This window comes from Salmo trutta, chromosome 20 (assembly GCF_901001165.1).
Source record: "Salmo trutta chromosome 20, fSalTru1.1, whole genome shotgun sequence".
In the NCBI taxonomy this organism is placed as follows: Eukaryota; Metazoa; Chordata; class Actinopteri; order Salmoniformes; family Salmonidae; genus Salmo; species Salmo trutta.
In genome coordinates this window covers 35918677-35942501 of record NC_042976.1, presented here as the reverse complement: position 1 = coordinate 35942501, position 23825 = coordinate 35918677, and the positions used below count along the sequence as shown (strand labels likewise).

Below are 23825 nucleotides of genomic sequence, written 5' to 3'. Positions count from 1 at the left end.
CAGCTAATTACCAACCAGGACAATGTCAGAGCAAAGGCATGGCATCAGGAGCCAAGATCGATGGAACATGCAAAATAGGAATTTTATCATCATGAAGCAAAAGATAAACACTGTTTTAACACCAGGTCAGGGCAAGCACATAGGTGAAGTTCACAGACCTCCTGTACATACATCTGGTATTTAATACAACACTTCCTTATGTGCTTCAAGTATTGTCGCAAAGGTGATCACATATCTGTCCCTGCTGGTGAAATATTGCAGGAAAACTATCATCAATCATATGTCCCTGGATTGGGTTAGCCAGTATAGATGTCTGGTGCACCCTCCAAAATACAGGCTGACCCCCTTCCACTCATTTTCCCGTCCCCTCTACCACTCCAGACTCCTTACCATGCTCACACCCCAGTGTCACTCATTGTAATGAAAACCTACCTCTGGAATTTCAGCCGAGAGAGAGAAAGAAAGAGAGAAAGAAAGAGAGTAGGAGAGAGAGTGGGATAGAGAGAGTGGCAGAAGGGGGAGGCAGAGAGAGAGAGAGAGAGGGAGAAGAGAGAAGGAAGAGGAGGATACAGGTCACAGAGGCTTCTATCAGGAGAGTGAAAAGAGTGAGAGAGAAAAAGAGAAAGAGAAAAGTCTACTTACTAGAGGGGAGTGTGTGTGGTGGGGAAACACTAGACTCAATTGGGACTTGTTCCTGGGCTGGGACCCCTGTGTTAGTGCAAGGAGCAATAGCAAGCCCTTGGGAGGAGCAGAGCACAACCGAGCAAGAAACAGAGTGAGTGAGTGAGAGCTTCTGTGAAAAACACAGAGAGAGATAGAGAGAGAGTGAGAGAACGTGAGCTGTACCCAGTGAAAAACATGCAGCCCCTCAGTTGGATCGGTGCACTCTTCTTCCTGTTCTATGTTTCCTCTGGAAGTGCAGACGTCAACAGGTAAGTGAGCAATCAATCAATCAATCCTATGTACTGCTGTAGGAAACGATTGTCAGAGAGATATAAATGTTCATACAGTATAATGTAGTTCATGCTGCTGTCATTGTATCTGTTCACTCTGATGCCTGCAGCAGGTGTAAAGCTCAGTGTTTATTGGTATGATTCATCTGGATAGTAGAGCATTCAGTATGGACATTCCATTGCAGGGTCAGGGGAACAGCACTGCAAAAGCAATTGTCACATCCCTAGCTAACACTCCTAGCAGCTACTAGCAGACACAGCTGTGTGTTGTAAGTGTTGTAAATGCATTATATTCCATTACTTATACAGTATTATAAACTGGGTGGTTCGAGCGCCGAATGCTGATTGGCTAACAGCCGTGGTATATCAGACCGTACACCATGGGTATGACAAAACATGTATTTGTACTGCTCTAATTACATTGGTAACTAGTTAATAATAGCAAAAAGGTACCTCTGGGGTTTGTGGTATATGGCCAATATACCATGGCTGAGGGAGGTATCCTGGCACTTCGCGTTGTGTTTGTGCATAAGAACAGCCCTTAGCCATGGTATATTGGCCATATACCACACCCCATTGTGCCTTATTGCTCAAGTAGAAGTCGCCTCTTATTGAACTGCCATTACCAGTAGCCTGATCCTAATTTTAACTAATGAGACATGTGACAAGCTCATTTTAGTAATTTAGCAGACACTTTTATCCAGAGTGACTCAGTTTAGCTAAAGACAATCACAGGCATGTCAGTTGGTTTCAATATGTAATAATGTGAAAAGTGGTGTTTTGGTGCAATGCATGCCCTCAATCTCAGGCTGTCTGCGCCTTGGCCAGGGACTATGTGAGGTATGGGGGCTGTGTCAGCTAAATGTTGCTCACAGCACTGTTAATCACCGAAGGACACCTGTCACACTTAGGGGCCCCTAGCCCTCTCCTCCTGTAGGCTATTCTGGTTGATTTCTACCAGGTCTCAGATTCTTCCAGTCCCCTTGAGCCAGGGCTGCTTTTAGGAAGCCATGCGGGGAACGCCAGAATGCCAAATATCTGGGCCATTTGAGTTTGGCACTGGGCTAGAGGTTAGAGGGCTCCTCAGATCAGAAGGTTTCCCCAGCCAGATGTGTGTTTCAAAAGCTAAAGTTATTTTGTGATCCTTGAGGGTGCACTTCAAGCAATGAAAGGGGAAGCAGCAGATTGACATCCCATCCCAATTTAATTTACAGTAAAAATATACATGGAATTCAATCACTATGCATATTATTTTCAAAGTGCTGACTTGATGACGGTCAAGTGTAATCAGATGAGGGTCATGAAAATGGAGGGAATAGGTTCCTGCTTGAGTTATTTATGTAACTATGTAAGGACTTTAAGGAGTGACTGATTAAGTGTAAGTAGAGAGTGTAACATGCTCTTTTCCCAATCTGTAACCTACATCCTGTCAGGCTGTCTGCTCTCCATAGAGAGCCCCCTTTTTCTTCCTATAGGAGGGAGCTGGGGGGGGATTTTATTTGGCCTGTTAGTTTTCCAAACCACTGTTACGGTGCTATTAGGGCCACAATTAGCTAGGATGTCTGCAAGGATGCATTTGAGATGCCTATATTAGACTACGTGTTGAAGTCAAATGTCACCAAAAAGTAGCCAGGGATGTGTCCTACAGTGGCTTGTGAAAGCATTCACCCCCCTTGGCATTTCCCTATTTTATTGCCTTACAACCTGGAATTAAAATAGATTTTTTGGGGGGTTTGTATCACTTGATTTACACAACATGGCTACCACTTTGAAGATGCAAATATTTTTTATTGTGAAACAAACAAGAAATAAGACAAAAAAACTGAAAACTTCAGCGTGCAAAACTATTCATCCCCCCAAAGTCAATACTTTGTAGAGGCACATTTTGCAGCAATTACAGCTGCAAGTCTCTATATGTCTCTATAAGCTTGGCACATCTAGCCACTGGGATTTTTGCCCATTCTTCAAGGCAAACTGCTCCAGCTCCTTCAAGTTGGATGGGTTCCGCTGGCGTGCAGTAATATTTAAGTCATACCACAGATTCTCAATTGGATTGAGGTCTGGGCTTCGACTAGGCCATTCCAAGACGTTTAAATGTTTCCCCTTAAACCACTCGAGTGTTGCTTTAGCAGTATTCTTAGCTTCATTGTCCTGCTGGAAGGTGAACCTCCATCCCAGTCTCAAATCTCTGGAAGACTGAAACAGGTTTCCCTCAAGAATTTCCTGTATTTAGTGCCAACCATCATTCCTTCAATTCGGACCAGGTTCCTAGTCCCTGCCGATGGAAAAACATCCCCACAGCATGATACTGCCACCATGGTGTTCTCGAGGTGATGAGAGGTGTTGGGTTGGCACCAAGCATAGCTTTCCCCCCCCCTTTTTTTTAGCAAAAAAAGCTACATTTTAGTCTCATCTGACCAGATTACCTTCTTCCATATGTTGGGGAGTCTCCCACATGGCTTTTGGCGAACACCAAAATGTGTTTGCTTATTTTTTTCTTTAAGCAATCGCTTTTCTCTGGCCACTCTTCCATAAAGCCCAGCTCTGTGGAGTGTACGGCTTAAAGTGGTCCTATGGACAGTGTCACGTCCTGACCAGTAAAGGGGCTGTTTGTTATTGTAGTTTGGTCAGGGCGTGGCAGGGGGTGTTTGTTTAGGGTGTTTCGGGGTTGTTTGGGTTATGTTCTATGTTAGTGTATTTCTATGTTATTTCTAGTTGGTCTATTTCTATGTGGTGTTTATTGGGTTGACCTTCAATTGGAGGCAGCTGCTTCTCGTTGCCTCTGATTGAGGGTCCTATTTATAGGGGTGTTTGTTCTATGGGGGTTTGTGGGTAGTTATTTCCTGGTTTAGTGTTTGTTGCACCTGACGGGACTGTTTGGAGTCGTTTGTTTTGTATGCGTGTTATTTTGTTTTTCCTTCTTCAATAAAAAAAGAAGATGAGTATACATTTTCCCGCTGCGTTTTGGTCCACTCCTTATGACAATCGTGACAGAACTACCCACCACAAACGTACCAAGCAGCAGAGGAAGGAGCAGCAGGAGGAATATAAGGATTCATGGACATGGGAGGAGATCCTGGACGGGGCAGGACCATGGCACCAGGCTGGGGAGTACCAGCGCCCTAAGGAGGAGCTGGAGGCAGCCAAGGCGGAAAGGCCAAGGCGGAAGGCCAAGGCGGAAAGGTGCCATTACGAGGCGTAATACGCGCCGATTGGTAAGTGCGAGAGGCAGCCCCAATAAAAAAAATTGGGGGGGGGCACATGGGGAGAGTGGCTAGGTCAGGTAATAGACCTAAGCCAACTCCCCGTGCTTATTATGGGGAGCAACGGATCATGAGAGCACCGGTGTATGCGGAAGTGCGCACGATCTCGCCCATGCGCACGCACAGTCCGGTGCGAGCAATCCCAGCCCCTTGCAAGTGCCGTGCTAGAGTGGGCATCCAGCCGGGTAGGAGTATGCCTGCACAGCACATCTGGCCACCAGTGCGCCTCCTAGGTCCAGTTCGCCCTGTGCCAGCACTCCGCTCGTGCAGGGCTACTGTTACCATCCAGCCAGGACGGGTTGTGCAGGTGGTGCGTTCCAGACCGCCGGTGCCTACTCATGACCCAGTGTATCCAGTTCCCGCTCCTCGCATTAGCCTCCAGTGCGTCAGCCCAGTCCAGTTCGTCCTGATCCTGCTCGTCGCACTAGCCCTGTGGTGCGTGTCCCTAGTCTGGCGCCTCCAAAGCCAGCCCCACGCATCAGGCCTTCAGTGCGCAGTCCCCGTCCAGAGCTTCCAGTGACAGTTCCCAGTCTAGAGCTTCCGACGACAGTTCCCCGTCCAGAGCTTCCGGTGACAGTTCCCTGTCCAGAGCTTCCGGTGACAGTTCCCTGTCCAGAGCTTCCGGCGACAGTTCCCCGTCCAGAGCTTCCGGCGACAGTTCCCCATCCAGAGCTTCCGGCGACAGTTCCCGTCCAGAGCTTCCGGCGACAGTGCCCCATCCAGAGCTTCCGGCGACAGTGCCCCGTCTAGAGATGGCCCACAGTCCGGAGCCAGCAGAGACGGCCCACAGTCCGGAGCCAGCAGAGACGGCCCACAGTCCGGAGCCAGCAGAGACGGCCCACAGTCCAGAGCCAGCAGAGACGGCCCACAGTCCGGAGCTCCCAGAGTCGCCCTCCAGCCCGAGGTCTCCAGCGACGCGCATCAGCCCGAGGTCTCCAACGACGCGCATCAACCCAAGGTCTCCAGCGACGCGCATCAGCCCGAGGTCTCATTTTTCCGCTGCGTTTTGGTCCACTCCTTACGACAATCGTGACAGACAGATACTCCTATCTCCGCTGTGGAGCTTTGCAGCTCTTTCAGGGTTATCTTTGGTCACTTTGTTGCCTCTGATTAATGCCCTCCTTGCCTGGTCTGTGAGTTTTGGTGGGCGGCCCTCTCTTGGCAGGTTTGTTATGGTGCCTTATTCTTTCCATTTTTTAATAATGGATTTAATGGTGCTTCATGGGATGTTGCAAGTTTCTGATATTTTTTTGTAACCCAACCCTGATCTGTACTTCTCCACAACTTTGTCCCTGACCTGTTTGGGGAGCTCCTTGGTCTTCATCGTGCCGCTTGCTTGGTGGTGCCCCTTGCTTAGTGGTGTTGTAGACTCTGGGGCCTTTCAGAACAGGTGTATATATACTGAGATCATGTGACACTTAGATTGCACACTGGTGGACTTTATTTAACTAATTATGTGACTTCTTAGGGTAATTGGTTGCACCAGATCTTATTTAGGGGCTTCATAGCACCACTTTGCCGCAATTGCTTTTGTTGCATGTTTTGAAACAAGTTATTTTTTTCATTTCACTTCACCAATTTTGTGTATGTTCATTACATGAAATCCAAATAGAAATCCATTAAAATTACAGGTTGTAATGCAACAAAATTGGAAAAACGCGAAGGGGGATGAATACTTTTGCAAGGCACTGTACTAATCACCCCAACCAACCCCAAACAGGTACCCCAAAGTACCCCAACTCGTATCTCGTGACTCGACCATTGGTGACTCAATTCGGACTCGAGCACAATGGACTTGGCACTCAACTCGGACTCGAGGTTTAGTGACTAAAACACTGCCATGTCATCAGTAAACCTGATGATGGTGTTCGAGTCTACGTGGTCACACAGTCGTGTGTGAACAGGGAGTACAGAAGGGGACTAAGCACACACCCCTGGGGGGGGCCCCCGTGTGGCACCGCTTCTAAGCTTTTAAAAATAAGGCATGCATTGTCTGGATGAAGCCTGTGCATTACATTTTATTGGACAATGCACTTGAAATGAAAAAATGCCTTATTGATCAACATTTGAGCCTCAAATAATCTGTCAAAGATAATATATATACTGTAAATAATATAAAAATATGCATTTATGCTTATATTCTCTCAACTAACTGATTCCCACCTATATTTTCACTACTTGGCTGCATTCTCCTGGTTCAGATCTATAAAAGTTGGAGGTACTTTCAGGTACTTGTGGGTACCTCTTTGGGGTTGTTTGAGGTTGCTTGGTGTATTTTGGGGCACCCGGGATTGTTTGGGGTGCTTTGGAGTACCTGTTTAGGGTTGTTTGTCTTTGGGGGGTACACTAATTTAGTGATCCAATTCTCTTCTCTATTTGATGCATATTTACTGCAAGTTGTGTTTATTTGGGTATTTGTTTTTATTCTGCAATCCATTATCAAGTTATGATCATGATTCAACTGGCCCTCAAGGAATGGATCCAAAGATCTAACAGGGTAGAGCTGTGTATCACCTATTTCCCCTGTCCTTTATGTGCACAGGCAACGCAGACAAGTCCCCGCCGGTGGCCAACCAGGTGTGTGTCGCTATGGCAGGAGACTAGAGTGTTGCTATGGCTGGAAAAAGAACAGCAAAGGACAATGTGAAGGTAAGCATCTCAACAAAACAAGCTGTGGTTACGTTTAGTCAAAATGTACTGTAATTGACCTTGTCATGTTGCATGTTTGAATGGTGAATAGAAATGCATTTGTATAGCTCTGCTCATCAATTTAACTTTTTCTTTGTTTCGTTGAATGAAAATATTGTATACTGTAAATGGATATTCAATGAATAGAAACCTCAAGTTTAAGAACTCAAATTGTTCTCCACAATAATGGGTTTTCACATTTGTTATTCTTTGCGGCTGGGTATTTTCCTGCAACAGAAGAAATGTGGACTAAATTACCTCTGGGATAGTAAAACTGGCATGTTTGAACCTCAGTGAACCTGCATAACCCCTCTTATTGCCGCTGGTGGTATTTCTCTCCTTGAATGCTTTACCAGCTCAGTGTGAACATGGCTGCAAGCATGGAGAGTGTGTTGGCCCCAACAAATGCAAGTGTTACCAAGGATACACCGGAAAGACGTGCAATCAAGGTCAGTGGGGTAACTAGAGTCAATGGAATGAGGGTCAAGGGTCAGAGAAATGTGAGCCAAAGTGGTCTCTTTATGGAGATCAACTTGCAGCTCAGATTTGTAGCCTGTCTCTGTAGTTATCCCTCTCTATTTCACAAGCCCCCGATACAGTGTCTTGCAAAAGTATTCACCCCCTTGGCATTTTTCCTATTTTGTTGCGTTATAACCTGTAATTTAAATGTTTTATGTAATGTAATGGACATACACAAACTAGTCCAAATTGGTGAAGTGAAATGAAAAATATAACTTGTTTAAAAAATAAAAAATAAAAAAACAGAAAAGTGGTGCGTGCATATGTATTCACCCCCTTTGCTTTGAAGCCACTAAATAAGATCTGGTGCAACCAATTACCTTCAGAAGTCACTTAATTAAATAAAGTCCACCTGTGTGCAATCTAAGTGTCACATGATCTCAGTATATATACATCTGTTCTGAAAGGCCCCAGATTCTGCAACACCACTGAGCAAACGGCACAACTAATCAAAAAGTTGTGGAGAAGTACAGATCAGAAGTACAGGGTTGGGTTATAAAAAAATATCAGAAACTTTGAACATCCCACGGAGCATGGACTGGGAAACTGGCCCGAATTGAAGGAATGATGGATGGTGCTAAATACAGGGAAATTCTTGAGGGAAACCTGTTTCAGTCTTCCAGAGATTTGAGACTGGGACGAAGGTTCACCTTCCAGCAGGACAATGACCCTAAGCATACTGCTAAAGCAACACTCGAGTGGTTTAAGGGGAAACATTGAAATGTCTTGGAATGGCCTAGTCAAAGCCCAGACCTCAATCCATTTCAGAATGTGGTATGAATAAAGATTTCTGTACACCAGCAGGAACCCATCCAACTTGAAGGAGCTGGAGCAGTTTTGCCTTGAAGAATGGTCAAAAATCCCAGTGGCTAGATGTGCCAAGCTTATAGAGACATATCCCAAGAGACTTGCATCTGTAATTGCTGCAAAAGGTGGCTCTACAAAGTATTGACCTTGGGGGGGGTGAATAGTTATGCACGCTCAAGTTTTCAGTTTTTTTGTCTTATTTCTTGTTTGTTTCACAATAAAAATATTTTGCGTCTTCAAAGTGGTAGGAATGTTGTGTAAATCAAATGATACAAACCCCCCCCCCAAATCTATTTTAATTCCATGTTGTAAGGCAACAAAATAGGGAAATGCCAAGGGGGGTGAATACTTTCGCAAGGCACTGTAAATCACTTGATCATCATGTTGACACCTTTACAGATGCCTCAATATTTCAATACCAACCTATTCATTTTCTGCCTATATAGAATACTTAATCTGGAGAAACCTAAAATGTATTCAATATGTTACCCCTGGGACCACGTAAGATATGATGTCCATGGGACAATATTCAAGTTTGATGTCTTTGGTGAAGCCAACATAGACTTATAGAAGCCACAGGTGCATTATTTCTGATTACAAACTAATATAGTATAGCCATAAATATCCCTGAAGTACATAACTGAGGACGACTGTCTGTCTCTCTGTCCAGATCTGAATGAGTGTGGCCTGAAGCCCCGTCCCTGTGAGCATCGCTGCATGAACACCCATGGCAGCTACATGTGCTACTGCCTCAACGGATACACCCTAATGCCTGATGGTTCCTGTACCAGTGAGTGGGCACTGTAACCCCTACTTTACCTCCTGCTATTCACAAAAAAAAATATGTTAATTTCACACTGTACCAGTACTGTTTAAGAAGTTCTCTTTCCTGTGTCTGTGTGTGTGTGTGTGTGTGTGTGTGTGTGTGTGTGTGTGTGTGTGTGTATAGACTCCAGGACGTGCTCCCTGGCCCACTGTCAGTATGGCTGTGAGGAGGTACAAGGGGAGATCCGTTGTCTCTGCCCGTCTACAGGTCTGCAGCTGGGGCCGGACGAGAGGACCTGCGTGGGTGAGTACCACCACCTTAGACCACCAACCCTGACACTACAGTATATCACTTCATGGACCCCTCCACCTCATAGATTAGCTACTGAACACAACAGAAGGGGTCAACATGTTGGAGCTTTGTAAAGCTCTGTGAAGCCTCCATTATGTGGTTTCACATTCCTGCTCCATCTCAAGGCTTCTCACATAAGAACTTAATCATCTGTAGCAGCCGGTTGGACAAAATGGGGTAGTGTTTCTTCCCACAAAACTACTTGAGTGAAGTGGGAGCCATTGTCCCATTGGGGTGCTAAACTAAAGTGTCAGCCAGGGATGGTTGACATTGATCCAAATATTTAACCCTATGCTTCAATGTAGAAAACAGAACTCAGTCATTCCATGTTCATTCAAATCTCTCCGTCTTCCTCCCTTCCTTCCTTATGCCTTTAGATATTGATGAATGTGTAACTGGGTTGAACCTGTGCCCATACAACAGACAGTGTGTCAACACATTTGGTAGCTACTACTGCAAGTGCCAGAATGGCTACGACCTGACGTATGTTAGTGGGAAATATGATTGTGTAGGTAAGGTATACAATCATTTCACATATACAACAATTTACTTTAAAATAATCTGTGAGGAGATATCAAATCAGTAAATGTATTTTTCAGACAATGACGAGTGTGCGGCCAACACACATAAGTGCAGCCACCATGCAGTCTGTCTGAACACTCAGGGATCCTACAAGTGCAAGTGCAAGCAAGGCTTCCGTGGCAGTGGCTTCGAATGCTCTGGTGAGACCTGAACAGATTTACTATTCATCAATCATCAAAACATTCTTAGAGTAAAAACCATTTGATAGAAAAGTTGTTGATGTGCAAGGGGGCCACAATCGGACAGTGTTTTTTTCCATACTGCATATACTACAGTTGAAGTCGGAAGTTTACATACACCTCAGCCAAATACATTTAAACTCAGTTTTTCAAAACTCCTGACATTTAATCCTTGTAAAAATTCCCTGTTTTAGGTCAGTTAGGATTACCACTTTATTTTAAGAATGTGAAATGTCAGAATAATAGTAGAGAGAATCATTTATTTCAGCTTTTATTTATTTCATCACATTGCCAGTAGGTTTGAAGTTTACATACACTCAATTAGTATTTGGTAGCATTGCCATTACATTGTTTAACTTGGATCAAATGTTTTGGGTAGCATTCCCCAAGCTTCCCACAATAAGTTGGGTGAATTTTGGCCCATTCCTCCTGACAGAGCTGGTGTAACTGAGTCAGGTTTGTAGGCCTCCTTGCTTGCACATGCTTTTTCAGTTCTGCCCACAGATTTTCAATGGGATTGAGGTCAGGGCTTTAAGCCATTTTACCACAACTTTTGAAGTATGCTTGGGGTCATTGTCCATTTGGAAGACCCATTTGCTACCAAGATTTAACTTCCTGACTGATGTTTTGAGATGTTGCTTCAATATATCCACATAATTTTCCTTCCTCGTGATGCCATCTATTTTGTGAAGTGCACCAGTCCCTCCAGCAGCAAAGCAACCCCACAAAATGATGCTGCCACCCCCGTGCTTCACGGTTGGGATGGTGTTCTTCTGCTTGCAAGCCTCCCCCTTTTCCTTCAAACAAAATGATGGTCATTATGGACAAACAGTTCTATTTTTGTTTCATCAGACCAGAGGACATTTCTCCATGTGCAGTTGCAAACCGTAGTCTGGCTTTTTTATGGTGGTTTAGGAGCAGTGGCTTCTCCCTTGCTGAGCGGCCTTTCAGGTTATGTCGATATAGGACTAGTTTTACTGTGGATATAGATACTTTTGTACCCGTTTCCTCCAGCATCTTCACAAGGTTCTTTGCTGTTGTTCTGGGATTGATTTGCACTTTTCGCACCAAAGTACGTTCATCTCTAGGAGACAGAACGTGTCTCCTTCCTGAGCGGTATGACGGCTGCGTGGTCCCATGGTGTTTATACTTGCGTACTACTGTTTGTACAGATGAACGTGGTACCTTTCAGGCATTTGGAAATTGCTCCCAAGGCTGAACCAGACTTGTGGAGGTCTACAATTTTTTTTCTGAGGTCTTGGCTGATTTCTTTTGATTTGCCCATGATGTCAAGCAAAGCGGCACTGAGTTTGAAGGTAGGCCTTGAAATACATCCACAGGTACACCTCCAATTGACTCAAATGATGTCAATTAGCCTATCAGAAGCTTCTAAAGCCATGACATCATTTTCTGGAATTTTCCAAGCTGTTTAAATGCACACTCAACTTTGTGTATGTAAACTCTTGACCCACTGAAATTGTGATACAGTGAATTATAAGTGAAATAATCTGTCTGTAAACAATTGTTGGAAAAATTACTTGTCATGCACAAAGTGAATGTCCTAACCGACTTGCCAAAACTCTAGTTTGTTAACAAGAAATTTGTGGAGTGGTTGAAAAATGAGTTTTAATTACTTCAACCTAACTGTATGTAAACTTCTGACTTCAACTGTATATTCAGCTTTCATATCCGATACAAGAGTGAAAAATCTCTCAGACAGTTATTTCACTATAGCATATTTTAACTGTGCTCTTAAAACATCAGCACTGCCAAAGCCAGTTTCCTGTTTTCAGACAACCCCTGCACTCTACAGATGTTACTCAGGGAGAGCCCCTGATTCAAATTACACCTGTGTAAATATCTGCTGTTCTACTGAACCCAGCCATCTGAAGGACAGAGGAAAGGAGAGGCATGTCTGTCTGTCTGTCTGTCTCTCTGTCTGTGAGTAGCAGAGGGGCCACAGTGCACTCTCTGAACCAGGCAGTTGGCACTAGCTGATGTAGCCTAGGTGACATGATAGGTGCGCCGTGGCTTTGTATAAACAAAGATGCCTTTATGTTTTTGTAGTCAAACCCTTTTATCAAAGCTCGTGGGACCAGGGAGACAAAGGCAGTGCAGATGATAATTTCCTCAATGGTGAGATGTGTATGGAATGCAACAAGGCTCTCCACTTCCTCTGTTCGCACCTCGCCCTGCAGCGTCCCCCACCCCCTACCTACCTACCACTGTTGCTTTGTGAACTCCCCCTTCCTTCCCGCTCTCATGGCTCAAGGCTGGCTACGTCCTATCCGCACCACACACAGCTTGATCTGCCATGTAGAAGTCAGCATGAAACCATTTTAGACTTTGCAAGTACTTACAGTATATATGGCTGAAGCTGGCTGTCATGCTTCCCATGCATGGAGTATGATATTCCTGTCTGTCGTCCTACCCTATGTGCTCATCTTTCATGTCTATGACAACATGTTTACACAAAAGCAAATACATGTATTTCATTGAACAAGGTAAGTCTAATGAATTCTTCAGTCATATCCCAGCTTACCAATTACCTTATGGCTACGCCGAACGATTTGTTTTTTAAATTATACGAGCAAAAAAAATACTTAAACATGCTTATTTATATAATGAATATGAGTTTGGGGGGTAAAATTATTAAATATTACAGCATTAAACCTCACTTAAAGCATGTCAGACAAAAGTTATACATAAACATGAACTGGTTCTCCAGTAGATTAGTAAGAATGGCTCACCCCTTCTTAAAAAATTCCTGAAAATGGAACCTTTTTCAAAATATCGCCTTTTTTAAATGATCTTTGTTAATTATATTATGAGTAGGAAAGGTGGAGTTATGTCACATGTGCAGCTAACAAAAATGTATGAAAATGTTCTATCCAAACTTACAACCAACTGATTGCAGCATTACAGCAAAAATGGAGAAGGTTAGTGGAAGGGGAACTTGTTTGTCTGCCCTTTATTCAAGACAAAAATTGGCAAACCAAAAAATTGTCATGAGTAGAAAAATATACCAGTTTCATTTAAGGACCAAAATGTTGAAATCAGCGCCATTGAGGTTGCAAAAAAGTTGGGAAGAGAATTTCGATGTGCCGATTCCATATCATATGGTTAATGAATTTAAATACAAAACAATGCTTGATTCAAAACTTAAGAGTTTTTCTATTTAAATTATTATACAAAATTCTTGCCACCAACAGAATGTTATGTGTAAGGGGAATACAACCATCTCAACTCTGCAGATTTAGCTGCAAAGAGAAAGAATCAATAGATGAATTAATTAAAAGATGTAAAAACAAGTGGGCCAATAAAAAATAAATAATAATAATCAATAAAAAAACAAGGTAAGTCATTAAGAAAAATTCCCATGACATACTCTCTGACATGTTTTGGCTTTAAAAACTATAATGGCTTTATAAACTATAATGGCTGTATTAACACAGGATTTATGCCTAAACTCTGGTATAACTGCATCAGATTCCACCTGGGATTGTAGTTCCAGAGGTCTGACCTGGTTCTTCTTCCTGCAGCTATCCCAGACTCCCCAGTGAGACCCAGACTGCCAGGAAAGCTAGACAACGAGCAGATCAAGAACGTCATCCCCGAGCCCCAGGTGACCGTCCCCCCTCAGATACGCATGCAGCCCTTCGACTACGATGGCGAGACCTACATCGGTGGCTCAGAGAAGGTGGGCCAGGTGGACTTCACTAATGTAGGGGAGGAGGAAGAAGAGGAAGAGGAGGAAGAGGAGGCAGATGTGGACAACCAACTCAATCCAAGAGGAGATGTTTTCAGTAAGCCTCCTTTCCCTAACTCCTCCCCACTAATCCCCCTATTTATTTCCATCCTGGGTGGTCCCAAATCTGATTACACAAACACTGATCATATGGATTTTCACACACCATTACTGCTGTGGTGGTGTGTCGCACTCATAGTTATTCAGAAATACTATACCCCAGTTGCTTCAGCTAAATAGGAATGGCAAGAACTTTGTGATGTATACTCTTCTTTTCACTCAGTTATATTTAGGGTTACACGTGTTCTATGGCCTCATAGAACACTAAACAGGATGCTCTCAAACACATCTCTATCAGTCAAAGTTAGGATAGATCACAGGGTTTTTGCTCTATGCTCTGTTCTGTGAGGGTTAGTGTAGCCAACAACGACCCTATGACCCTGCTGCCTATCTGTCTACTCTTTCTATTAGCTACCCCCATGCCTTCACAGCGACCCACAGTATATCCTCTCTGGACACCTTTTACAGATGTCTCAAGACAGGGGGAATTTATGGAGTCTAAGGTCTGGCCTAATTACAGCCCCCCCCCCCTCCAAACCTGATGTTATGTTTCTCCGGCCGGCTGGCCTCAGGTTTCTTGGCCTTGCTTGAAGGAAGTCTAGTCTTATCTATCTGTCCTATGTATCTCTTGTCAACTACCAGGGAGTTAAACTCATCGTCGTTGTTAAAATGAAGGGTACTATTTATTAGGTGTCTTTGACATAAACTTGAGGTATACAATAAAACCTATATCGCTTATCAAACACAGTTCTACTTGATATACATACATATGCACGCACACATGTCTTGGAAACTATGTATAAACAACATCTGAGCTTTTATTTTTATATATAGGAGTCAGATGATCCACTGTCACTTGACAGTTTTATTCAGAGACAGCAAGGACTGGGGAGTGCTTTGGATTCCTTTAAAGATCCACGGTTAGCTGGACTAAACGTATGGATTGAGTCCCTTCTGACTCTAACCTTGTTTAAGACATCTCAAAGCTGCAATGTGATGTCAGTCTGTCAGGCAGTGTAAACTTGAGGATTACCATTCCACAATAAAAGGTCAGTTCTAAGCCCTGGACCTGAGTGTGTGTCAGGATTCAGCCTGTTGCTTCATGTTCTGGGCACTGTGTAGGTCTATGGCTTAGATTGAAAAGCTAATTCTCAGTAAGCAGCAGGGTTGGGCTCAAATTAAATTGAGAATGCCTCAAATTCTAGTTCAATTCTTGAATTTGAATTGACGTAGTACATTTTGAATTAAAATAAATCTAATTTAATTCAGTGAAATTCAATAAAATTCCAATCCCTCTTCTATTCTATATATAGGTGTAGTCTATACAAATATAAATATTCTACATATTGTAAATCATCAAACATGTCGTTATGTACGTACATATCATTTTTGGGGAAACTGTTGAAATGAATGCTCAAGGAAAACATAACAAAACTTGTATGCAAATATTCTAAGTAATTATATTTGTCACGGCTGTGATAAGGAGCGGACCAAGATGCAGCGTTTGTGTTCCACATATTTATTTTAACCGTGAAGCAATACATAAATACTTTAACTAACAAAAACAACAAACCGTGACGCAGAAAGGGTTACACACTACTCACAAGATAATCACCCACAAACAACATGCAGAAACACCCCTACTAAATATGACCTCCAATTAGAGGCAACCAGCTGCCTCCAATTGAAGGTCAACCCAATAAACCCCAACCTAGAAATAGACAAACTAGAACTACAACATAGAAAGAGAAAACATAGAACAAACACAAAACACGCCCTGACCACTCTACCATAGAAAATAACAACTTATATTGGTCAGGACGTGACAATATTTAATTAATCACTTCAATTCTGTTAAATATGAGGGAAATACTACATTTCCCAGAATGCATTAGTTTAACCCTCAAGATGCCTTTAAGAAGAAGCCAAACAAATGCAATGGTTTGTGGAAATAAAATGGTCTATTCTAAACACTAAAGTTAAAGGAGTATATGAACATTGTTTTCAGAGAAATGTGATATATTCTTTGGTATCTGGCAGTGTGACCTGTCAGATTCAATTAAACGGTCATGTTCTATGACTGAGTGGAATTTCTTTGAAATGCACTGAATTAAATTCTACTTCCTGTCATTCAAACTCTAATTCTACATCCTGTGGGGTATGTCCAATTAAATTCGAATTTCAACTCATGAGTTGAATCGGAGTCAAATCCAAAATGTTTAATTGAGCCCAACCCTGGTAAGCAGAGAATGGCCTCTTCCACATATTAGATTCACATGTTGTAAATACAACACATCCTGTGAGGTATTAATAGCTAATGTGGTTGGAGGACAAGACAACAACACATTAGCTTACGCTAGAAGAGCTCTTACAGTGTTATGTGTTACCTCCAATCCTAAATAAGATGTAGCAAGAGAGTGAATATATTCAACCATGAAGTTTAACTAAGTTACTGTTAAATACAGTAGTGTAAAGTACTTAAGTAGAAACACCTTAAAGTACTACTTAAGCCGTTTTTTGGGGTATTTATATTTATTTTGAATGCTTAGCAGGACAGGAAAATGGTCAAATGCACACACTTATCAAGAGAACACGTGATCATCCCTACTGCCTCAGGCCTGGCGGACTCACTAAACACAAATTAATATTTTGTAAATAATCTCTGAGTGTTCCCCTGACTATCCATAAATTCTAAAAACAGGAAAATGGTATTAAACAATCGATAAAGGTATCTATACTTTTACTCAAGTATGACAACTTGGTACTTTTTCGACCACTGGTTAAATGCTGTGTGTTCAATGCTGCGTATAGTTCAATACATGCTCTACGCATGTTGGTTGATGTAATAAACTAGATCTGGTCCTACTGTTTGAAAGAGGATTCTGTTTCACCCCTGTCATTTGCCATTGACCATTGAAAGGAGACTAAGGCCAGAAAAACAGCTGTGCTGAATACCAGTGTGACAATCCCACACAGCCAAGCCTGGGAAAGAGGTGGACACACTGAGGCCATCAGTCAAACTGTCAAACAGAACAACTTCTCTAACCTTCTCTGGCCATGGGCTGAAACTGAAAGTTGAAAAGCAAGTAGAAACCCTTGAGAGAATGTCATTTCATTTGAATTGTGGGAAAGAAATATCATGAGAAACACAGGAGGTTGGGGGCATCTTAATTGGGGAGGACGAGCTGGTGGTAATTGCTGGAGCGGAATGGGTGGAATGGTTTCAAACACAGGTATTTATGCCATTCCATTCGCTCTGTTCCAGCCATTATTATGAGCCGTCCACTGCTGAGGAGATACAGTAGCATAGAGATGAGTATAATGAGGCCAGGATGCATAAAAGCAATGAAATATGCCTTTCATGCCAAATCGATCCTTTTGTGCAGATACAACATATGGCCTCAAAGACAGTGGAGCTTATAGCTCTTGGGATAAAATAAACATGCACATAAGCTGCCTCTGTAGCTATTTGGTTTAGATAGCTAGGATTATTATTATTGGCTCTCCATCTTAAGATGAAAACCCATTTGAGTGTGGGCAAAGGATCACACGTGATGGTATGCCTCTCAGTGAGACAGTAACAAGGCTGCCTAATGTTGATCTCTTTAAGGAAACAAGTGAGACAGCAGCCTGAGCCTTCGTCAGGAGGACTCAAATAGCAAGAGGAGACAGGCCCCGAGACATTCATCGGCTCCATGGAGGAATTCCACTCTGCCGCCATGTGAGCGCCTTGGGATACACACAGCTCTCCCTGCGCCTCTACTCCCCATCCACTAGGAAGGGGGGGTGCAGAGAATCCAAGCCTTTTATTATCATCCCCCAGAACAGCTGTTGAGCAAACAGACCTGACTCCCTGACAGAGAGAGTCTGTCATCAGCTCCTCAAATCCCCTCAAACACCAACCGTCTCTGGCTAGGCAGGTTCAATTAGCAAAGCCGCTGTACATCTGGTTGTCTAGAGCAACTCAGTGAAGGGAGAAGTTTGTTGGGAGAGCTTTAAGATGCTTCAGTTATAATATCCTAAATGTCAACAGGGCAGGCTTCCACTTGCAGGCTTCCACTTCCCTGACTGGCTTTTGTTTTATGATGGGAAATCTTTCAACTGCATAATCATCTGGATGATCTTCATGGACCACATATCTTCAGAAGAATGCTTGTAACTGAAATGGCTTGTTTTGATAGAGCTATATTAAGCATTCATAACTGTTTAGACAATGTTATACATACACACCAATCAAGGTGGTTAATATCCTGTTTCAATATGTCTTGTCTTATGTCTTGTCTTTTTGTGCTTTTAGCGGAAGTGAACTACATTATCTTGACATTTGATGGACCATATCATAACGGAGTTCTCTCTCTCCCAAAGCAGTTCCAGAGGACTTTGAGTCAGTATTTGGTCCTCCAACGGAAGTCAAAGAGATTGAAATAACTCCAGCCCAGGAAGGTAATCCTTGGTTTAGTTGTTGACATAATGTGGGTGTCACGCCCTGACCTGAGAGAGACGGTTTATTTCTCTATGTTGTTAGGTCAGGGTGTGGGGTGGGCATTCTATGGTTTATTTTCTATGTTTTGGCCAGGTATGGTTTCCAATCAGAGGCAGCTGCCTATCGTTGTCTCTGATTGGGAACCATACTTAGGCAGCCCTTTTCCCTCCTTGAGTTGTGGGATCTTGTTTTTGTATTGCTGTTGGTAGCCTGCAAAACTTTTCGTTCGTTGTGTTGTTTATTGTTTTGTTTTTGCTGGTTCACCGTTAAATAAAATATGATGAACCCAACACACGCTGCGCCTTGGTCTACCTTTAACGACGGACGTTACAGTGGGTAATAAATAATACCTTTCTCATTACTGTGAATCGTTGACATCTGACTGTGCCTTCCAGAGTTCTTCATGGACTGCAACTTTGATCAGGGAGCGTGTGAGTGGGTGCAGGACAAGGACGATAACGTCGACTGGAGCGTGTCCTACCATGAAAACGGTACATATCATAATGCTAATGGGGCATTAATAGTATTTCTACCTCCTATATTTGCCATGTAGATGCATATAGGTTTATACAATGACCGATAAGGTAAATATTTTATTATCCACATGATCATCTGAATCTATCTTCCAGAAATTGCTCTTTGCTGTGCTTAATCTATGTATTCCCAAATAGCTGTTAGTCATACGTTAACGACTATCACTGATCAGCCTGTGTCCACTCCCTGATCCCTAACCCCCAGGTATGGAGTATTACATGGCTATGAGTGGTCTTCTGGGGGAGAAGAAGGACCAGGCTAGGCTAAAGCTGCTCCTCAGTGACCGGGCCAAACAGGGAAGCTTCTGCCTCACCTTCAACTACCGCGTCACTGGAAACCAGGTGGGCTCGCTGCGGGTGCTGCTGAACAACAATGCCTACCCTGTGTGGGAGCAGAGCCGCAGCCAAGACCAGGACTGGCAGACAGAACTGCTCACTGTGGCTTGGAAGAACCAGGCCCCAGAATCTGTAAGTTACCATTCCATTCAAACGCCTAGAATGATAAAGGACACAGAATGCTGACAATGTCAGCAGATAATAGTACAGTGCATTCAGAAAGTATTCAGACCCCTTCACTTTTTCCAAAAGTTCTTACATTACAGCGCTATTCTAAAATGTATTGAATTAATTGTTTTCCTCATCTACACCCAATACCCCATAACGACAAATTGAAAACAGGTTTTTAGGATTTTTGCTAATTTAAAAACAAATTAAACAGCAATACCTTTTTTACATACAGTACCAGTCAAAGGTTTGGACACACCTACTTATTCAATGTTTTCTTAATTTTTACTATTTTAACGATTGTAGAATAATAGAGAAGCCATCAAAACTATGAAATAACACATGGAATCATGTACTAACCAAAAAAGTGTGTGTATATGTATATGTGTATATATATATATATATTTTAGATTCTTCAAAGTAGCCACCCTTTGCCTTGATGACAGCTTTGCACACTCTTGGCATTCTCTCAACTAGAGAATTCATAGGCCATCTTTGAAAATAACAATTTGTTCTTAACTGACTTGCCTAGTTAAATAAATGAATAAAAACTGCTTCATGAGGCAGTCACCTGGAATGCATTTCAATTAACAGGTGTGCCTTGTTAAAAGTTCATTTGTGGAATTTCTTTCCTTCTTAATGCGTTTGAGCCAATCAGTTGTGTTGTGACAAGGTAGGGGTGGTATACAAAAGATAGCCCTATTTGGTAAAAGACCAAGTCCATATTATGGCAAGAACAGCTCAAATTAGCAAAGAGAAATGACAGCCCGTCGTTACTTTAAGACATGAAGGTCAGTCAATCCGGCAAATTTCAAGAATTTTCTTCAAGTGCAGTCGTAAAAACCATCAAGCTCTATGATGAAACTGGCTCTCATGAGGACCGCCACAGGAAAGGAAGACTCAGAGTTACCTCTGCTGCAGAGGATAAGTTCATTAGAGTTAACTGCACCTCAGATTGCAGCCCAAATAAATGCTTCACAGAGTTCAAGTAACAGACACATCTCAACATCAACTGTTCAGAGGAGACTGCGTGAATCAAGCATTCATGGTCGAATTGCTGCAAAGAAACCACCACTAAAGGACACCAATAAGAAGAGACTTGCTTGGGCCAAGAAACATGAGCAATGGACATTAGACCGTTCTTTGGTCTGAACAATCCAAATTGAGATTTTTGGTTCCAACCGCCGTGTCTTTGTGAGATGCAGAGTAGGTGAACGGATGATCTCTGTGTGTGTGTTTCCCACCGTGAAGCATGGAGGAGGAGGTGTGATGGTGTGGGGGTGCTTTAGTGGTGACACTGTGATTTATTTAGAATTCAAGGCACACTTAACCAGCATGGCTACCACAGCATTCTGCAGCTATACGCCATTCCACCTGGTTTGTGCTTAGTGGGACTATCCGTTTTTCAACAGGACAATGACCCAACACACCTCCAGGCTGTGTAAGGGCTATTTGACCAAGGAGAGGGATGGAGTGCTGCATCAGATGACCTGGCCTCAACAATCACCCAACCTCAACCCAGTTGAGATGAGTTGGACCACAGAGTGAAGGAAAAGCAGCCAACAAGTGCTCAGCATATGCGGGAACTCCTTCAAGACTGTTGGAAAAGCATTCCTCATTAAGTTGGTTGAGGGAATGCCAAGACTATGCAAAGCTGTCATCAAGGGAAAGGATGGTTACTTTGAAAAGTCTAAAATATAAGATACATTTTTTGGGGGGGTTACTACATGACTCCGTATGTGTTATTTCATGGGTTGATGTCTTCACTATTATTCTACAATGTAGAAAATAGTAAAAATAAAGAAAAACCCTTGAATGAGTAGGTGTGTCCAAACTTTTGACTGGTACTGTAAGGATTCAGACCCTTTGCTATGAGACTCGAAATTGAGCTCAGGTGCAGTTTGTAGGCCTCCTTGCTCGCACACGCTTTTTCAGTTCTGCCCACAGATTTTCTAGAGGATTGAGGTCAGGGCTTTGTGATGGCCACTCCAATACCTTTACTTTGTTGTCATTAAGCCATTTTACCACAACTTTGGAAGTATGCTTGGGGTCATTGTCCATTTGGAAGACCTATTTGCGACCAAGCATTAACTTCCTGACTGATGTTTTGAGATGTTGCTTCAATATATCCACACAATTTTCCTTCGCGTGATGCCATCTATTTTGTGAAGTGCACCAGTCCCTCCAGCAGCAAAGCACCGCCACAACATGATGCTGCCACCCCCGTGCCTCACGGTTGGGATGGTGTTCTTTGGCTTGCAAACCTCCCCCTTTTTCCTCCAAACACAACAATGGTCATTATGGCCAAACAGGTATATTTTTGTTTCATCAGACCAGAGGACATTTCTCCAAAAAGATTTCCCCATGTGCATTTGCAAACCGTAGTCTGGCTTTTTATGGCGGTTTTGGAGCAGTGGCTTCTTCCTTGCTGAGCTGCCTTTCAGGTTATGTCGGTATAAGACTCGTTTTACTGTGGATATAGATACTTTTGTACCTGTTTCCTCCAGCATTTTCACAAGGTCCTTTGCTGTTGGTCTGGGATTGATTAGCACTTTTCGCATCAAAGTACGTTCATCTCTGGAAGACAGAACGTGTCTCCTTCCTGAGCGGTATGATGGCTGCGTGGTCCCATGGTGTTTATACTTGCGTACTATTGTTTGTAGCGATGAACGTGGTACCTTTAGGCGTTTGTAAATTGCTCCCAAGGATGAACTAGACTTGTGGAGGTCTACTATTTTTTTTCTAAGGTCTTGGCTGATTTCTTTTGATTTGCCAATGATGTCAAGCAAAGAGGCACTGAGTTTGAAGGTAGGCCTTGAAATACATCCACAGGTACACCTCCAATTGACTCAAATGATGTCAATTAGCCTATCAGAAGCTTATAAAGTCATGACTTCATTTTCTGGAATTTTCCAAGCTGTTTAAAGGCACAGTCAACTTAATGTATGTAAACTTCTGACCCACTGGAATTGTGATACAGTGAGTTATAAGTGAAATAATCTGTCTGTAAACAATTGTTGGAAAAATTACTTGTGTCATGCACAATGTAGATGTCCTAACCGACTTGCCAAAACTCTAGTTTGTTAACAAGAAATTAGTGGAGTGGTAGAAAAATGAGTTTTAATGACTTCAACCTAACTGTGTGTAAACTTCTGACTTCAACTGCAAATGTAATATTTTGGTTTGTATATTTCTGCTTTGTCATTACGGGGTATTGTGTGAGATTGATGAGGGAAAAAACTATTCAATAAATTTTAGAATAAGCCTGTGACGTAGCAAAATGTGGAAAAAGTCAAGGGGTCTGAATACTTTACCAATGCACTGTATGTTCTATGAATGCCGTATTTACTAGCACAATGTTTAGAGAGGTTGTTAATTTAATCACCACACTTGCCAATATGACCACTGTCGAAGCAAACAGGATACACTACACAAGTCCCAATTTCCAAAACATCTCATCAACATCTTTGTTCTCATTCTGCAGATCATCTTTGAAGCTGAGCGTGGGAATGGAGTTAGGGGAGAGATTGGGCTGGACAACGTGGTGCTGACCTCAGGCTCCTGTCAAGAGGAAGACGCTGCCATCTTTTAAACTGCTCAACTCAGTGACACTGTAGATTCAGTCCACTGTGTTTGACACACAGCTCAGAGGCAGAGCAGAAGTCTCTACCTTTAGTCTGCTCTTTTCAGAGAACACACACACATCTTCATAATCCCAAACTAAGGGTGTATTTTTTTCTGTACTGTATGTGCACAAGTATTGTTCAGCCGTCCACATTGGAAAGTGTTGCATAAGGGTTTGAGCAATGGTATGTGGAGGGATTTCTGCAAGTTTACAAGACTCTGCTTTTGAACTTTTCCGTTAATTTGAGCCACCAAGACAAAGAGTAATGTCCACAAATAAATGATCCGACACATATATACAGTTCGGATTTCAATGTTCACAAGTACTTTAATTTTATTCAATTATTTTCACATTAAATATCAGATTTTTATATGTGAGAATATGTCATGTCTACAAAATGTCTACAAAAAACAATATTGTGTTGCTTTTTCATTTTTTAAGTGATAGTGAAATACTGCAGGTAGCTGCAATATAGAAAGAAATAAGATATACTAAGACATGCAACTTGTAGTTATGTGAAATCAAAATATGAATATTAGATTAATCAAGAAGTCTTCACTTGAAGGTAACTAGGTTTTTAAGATCATATTACGTGTATGTAACAATGAATAAACTGCTGTAAATTGCGCTTTCATATCGTAATACATAAAACATGTTTTTATAAGGACTCTGTCCATATTTCATTCTAATGGTCTTTGCTTGTGGTCACCAGCTGCTTGTCTATGAGGCCATGTATACTAAAACGGTCACAACCTCTCACACAC

At 42.5% G+C, this 23825-nt stretch overlaps 1 protein-coding gene across 3 annotated transcripts; it reads left to right on the top strand.

The window, feature by feature from the left end:
- The first annotated feature begins 528 nt into the window (after positions 1-528).
- On the top strand, positions 529-23728 carry egfl6 (EGF-like-domain, multiple 6). 3 transcript variants are annotated; one of them, XM_029703083.1, is made up of 13 exons: positions 530-932; positions 6759-6865; positions 7261-7353; positions 8901-9020; positions 9180-9299; positions 9725-9859; positions 9947-10069; positions 12176-12244; positions 13651-13914; positions 18285-18359; positions 18795-18890; positions 19138-19400; positions 22921-23728. In XM_029703083.1, exons 1-13 carry the CDS (start codon positions 859-861, stop codon positions 23026-23028), a joined length of 1647 nt encoding a protein of 548 aa, XP_029558943.1. In that variant the 5' UTR covers positions 530-858; the 3' UTR covers positions 23029-23728. The 3 variants fall into 3 exon arrangements, with proteins under 3 accessions (XP_029558944.1, XP_029558943.1, XP_029558942.1); XM_029703082.1 differs by having other exon boundaries at positions 18282-18359; XM_029703084.1 differs by lacking the exon at positions 12176-12244 and having other exon boundaries at positions 529-932; positions 18282-18359.
- The last annotated feature ends 97 nt before the right edge of the window (positions 23729-23825 follow it).

Bases quoted from the DNA above. Each gene is read 5' to 3' on its own strand.
- egfl6 (XM_029703082.1), top strand. From the start codon at position 859: ATGCAGCCCCTCAGTTGGATCGGTGCACTCTTCTTCCTGTTCTATGTT. The intron at 9,021-9,179 runs GTGAGTGGGCAC...GTGTGTGTATAG, and splicing joins GCCTGATGGTTCCTGTACCA to ACTCCAGGACGTGCTCCCTG. The intron at 9,860-9,946 runs GTAAGGTATACA...TGTATTTTTCAG, and splicing joins TGGGAAATATGATTGTGTAG to ACAATGACGAGTGTGCGGCC.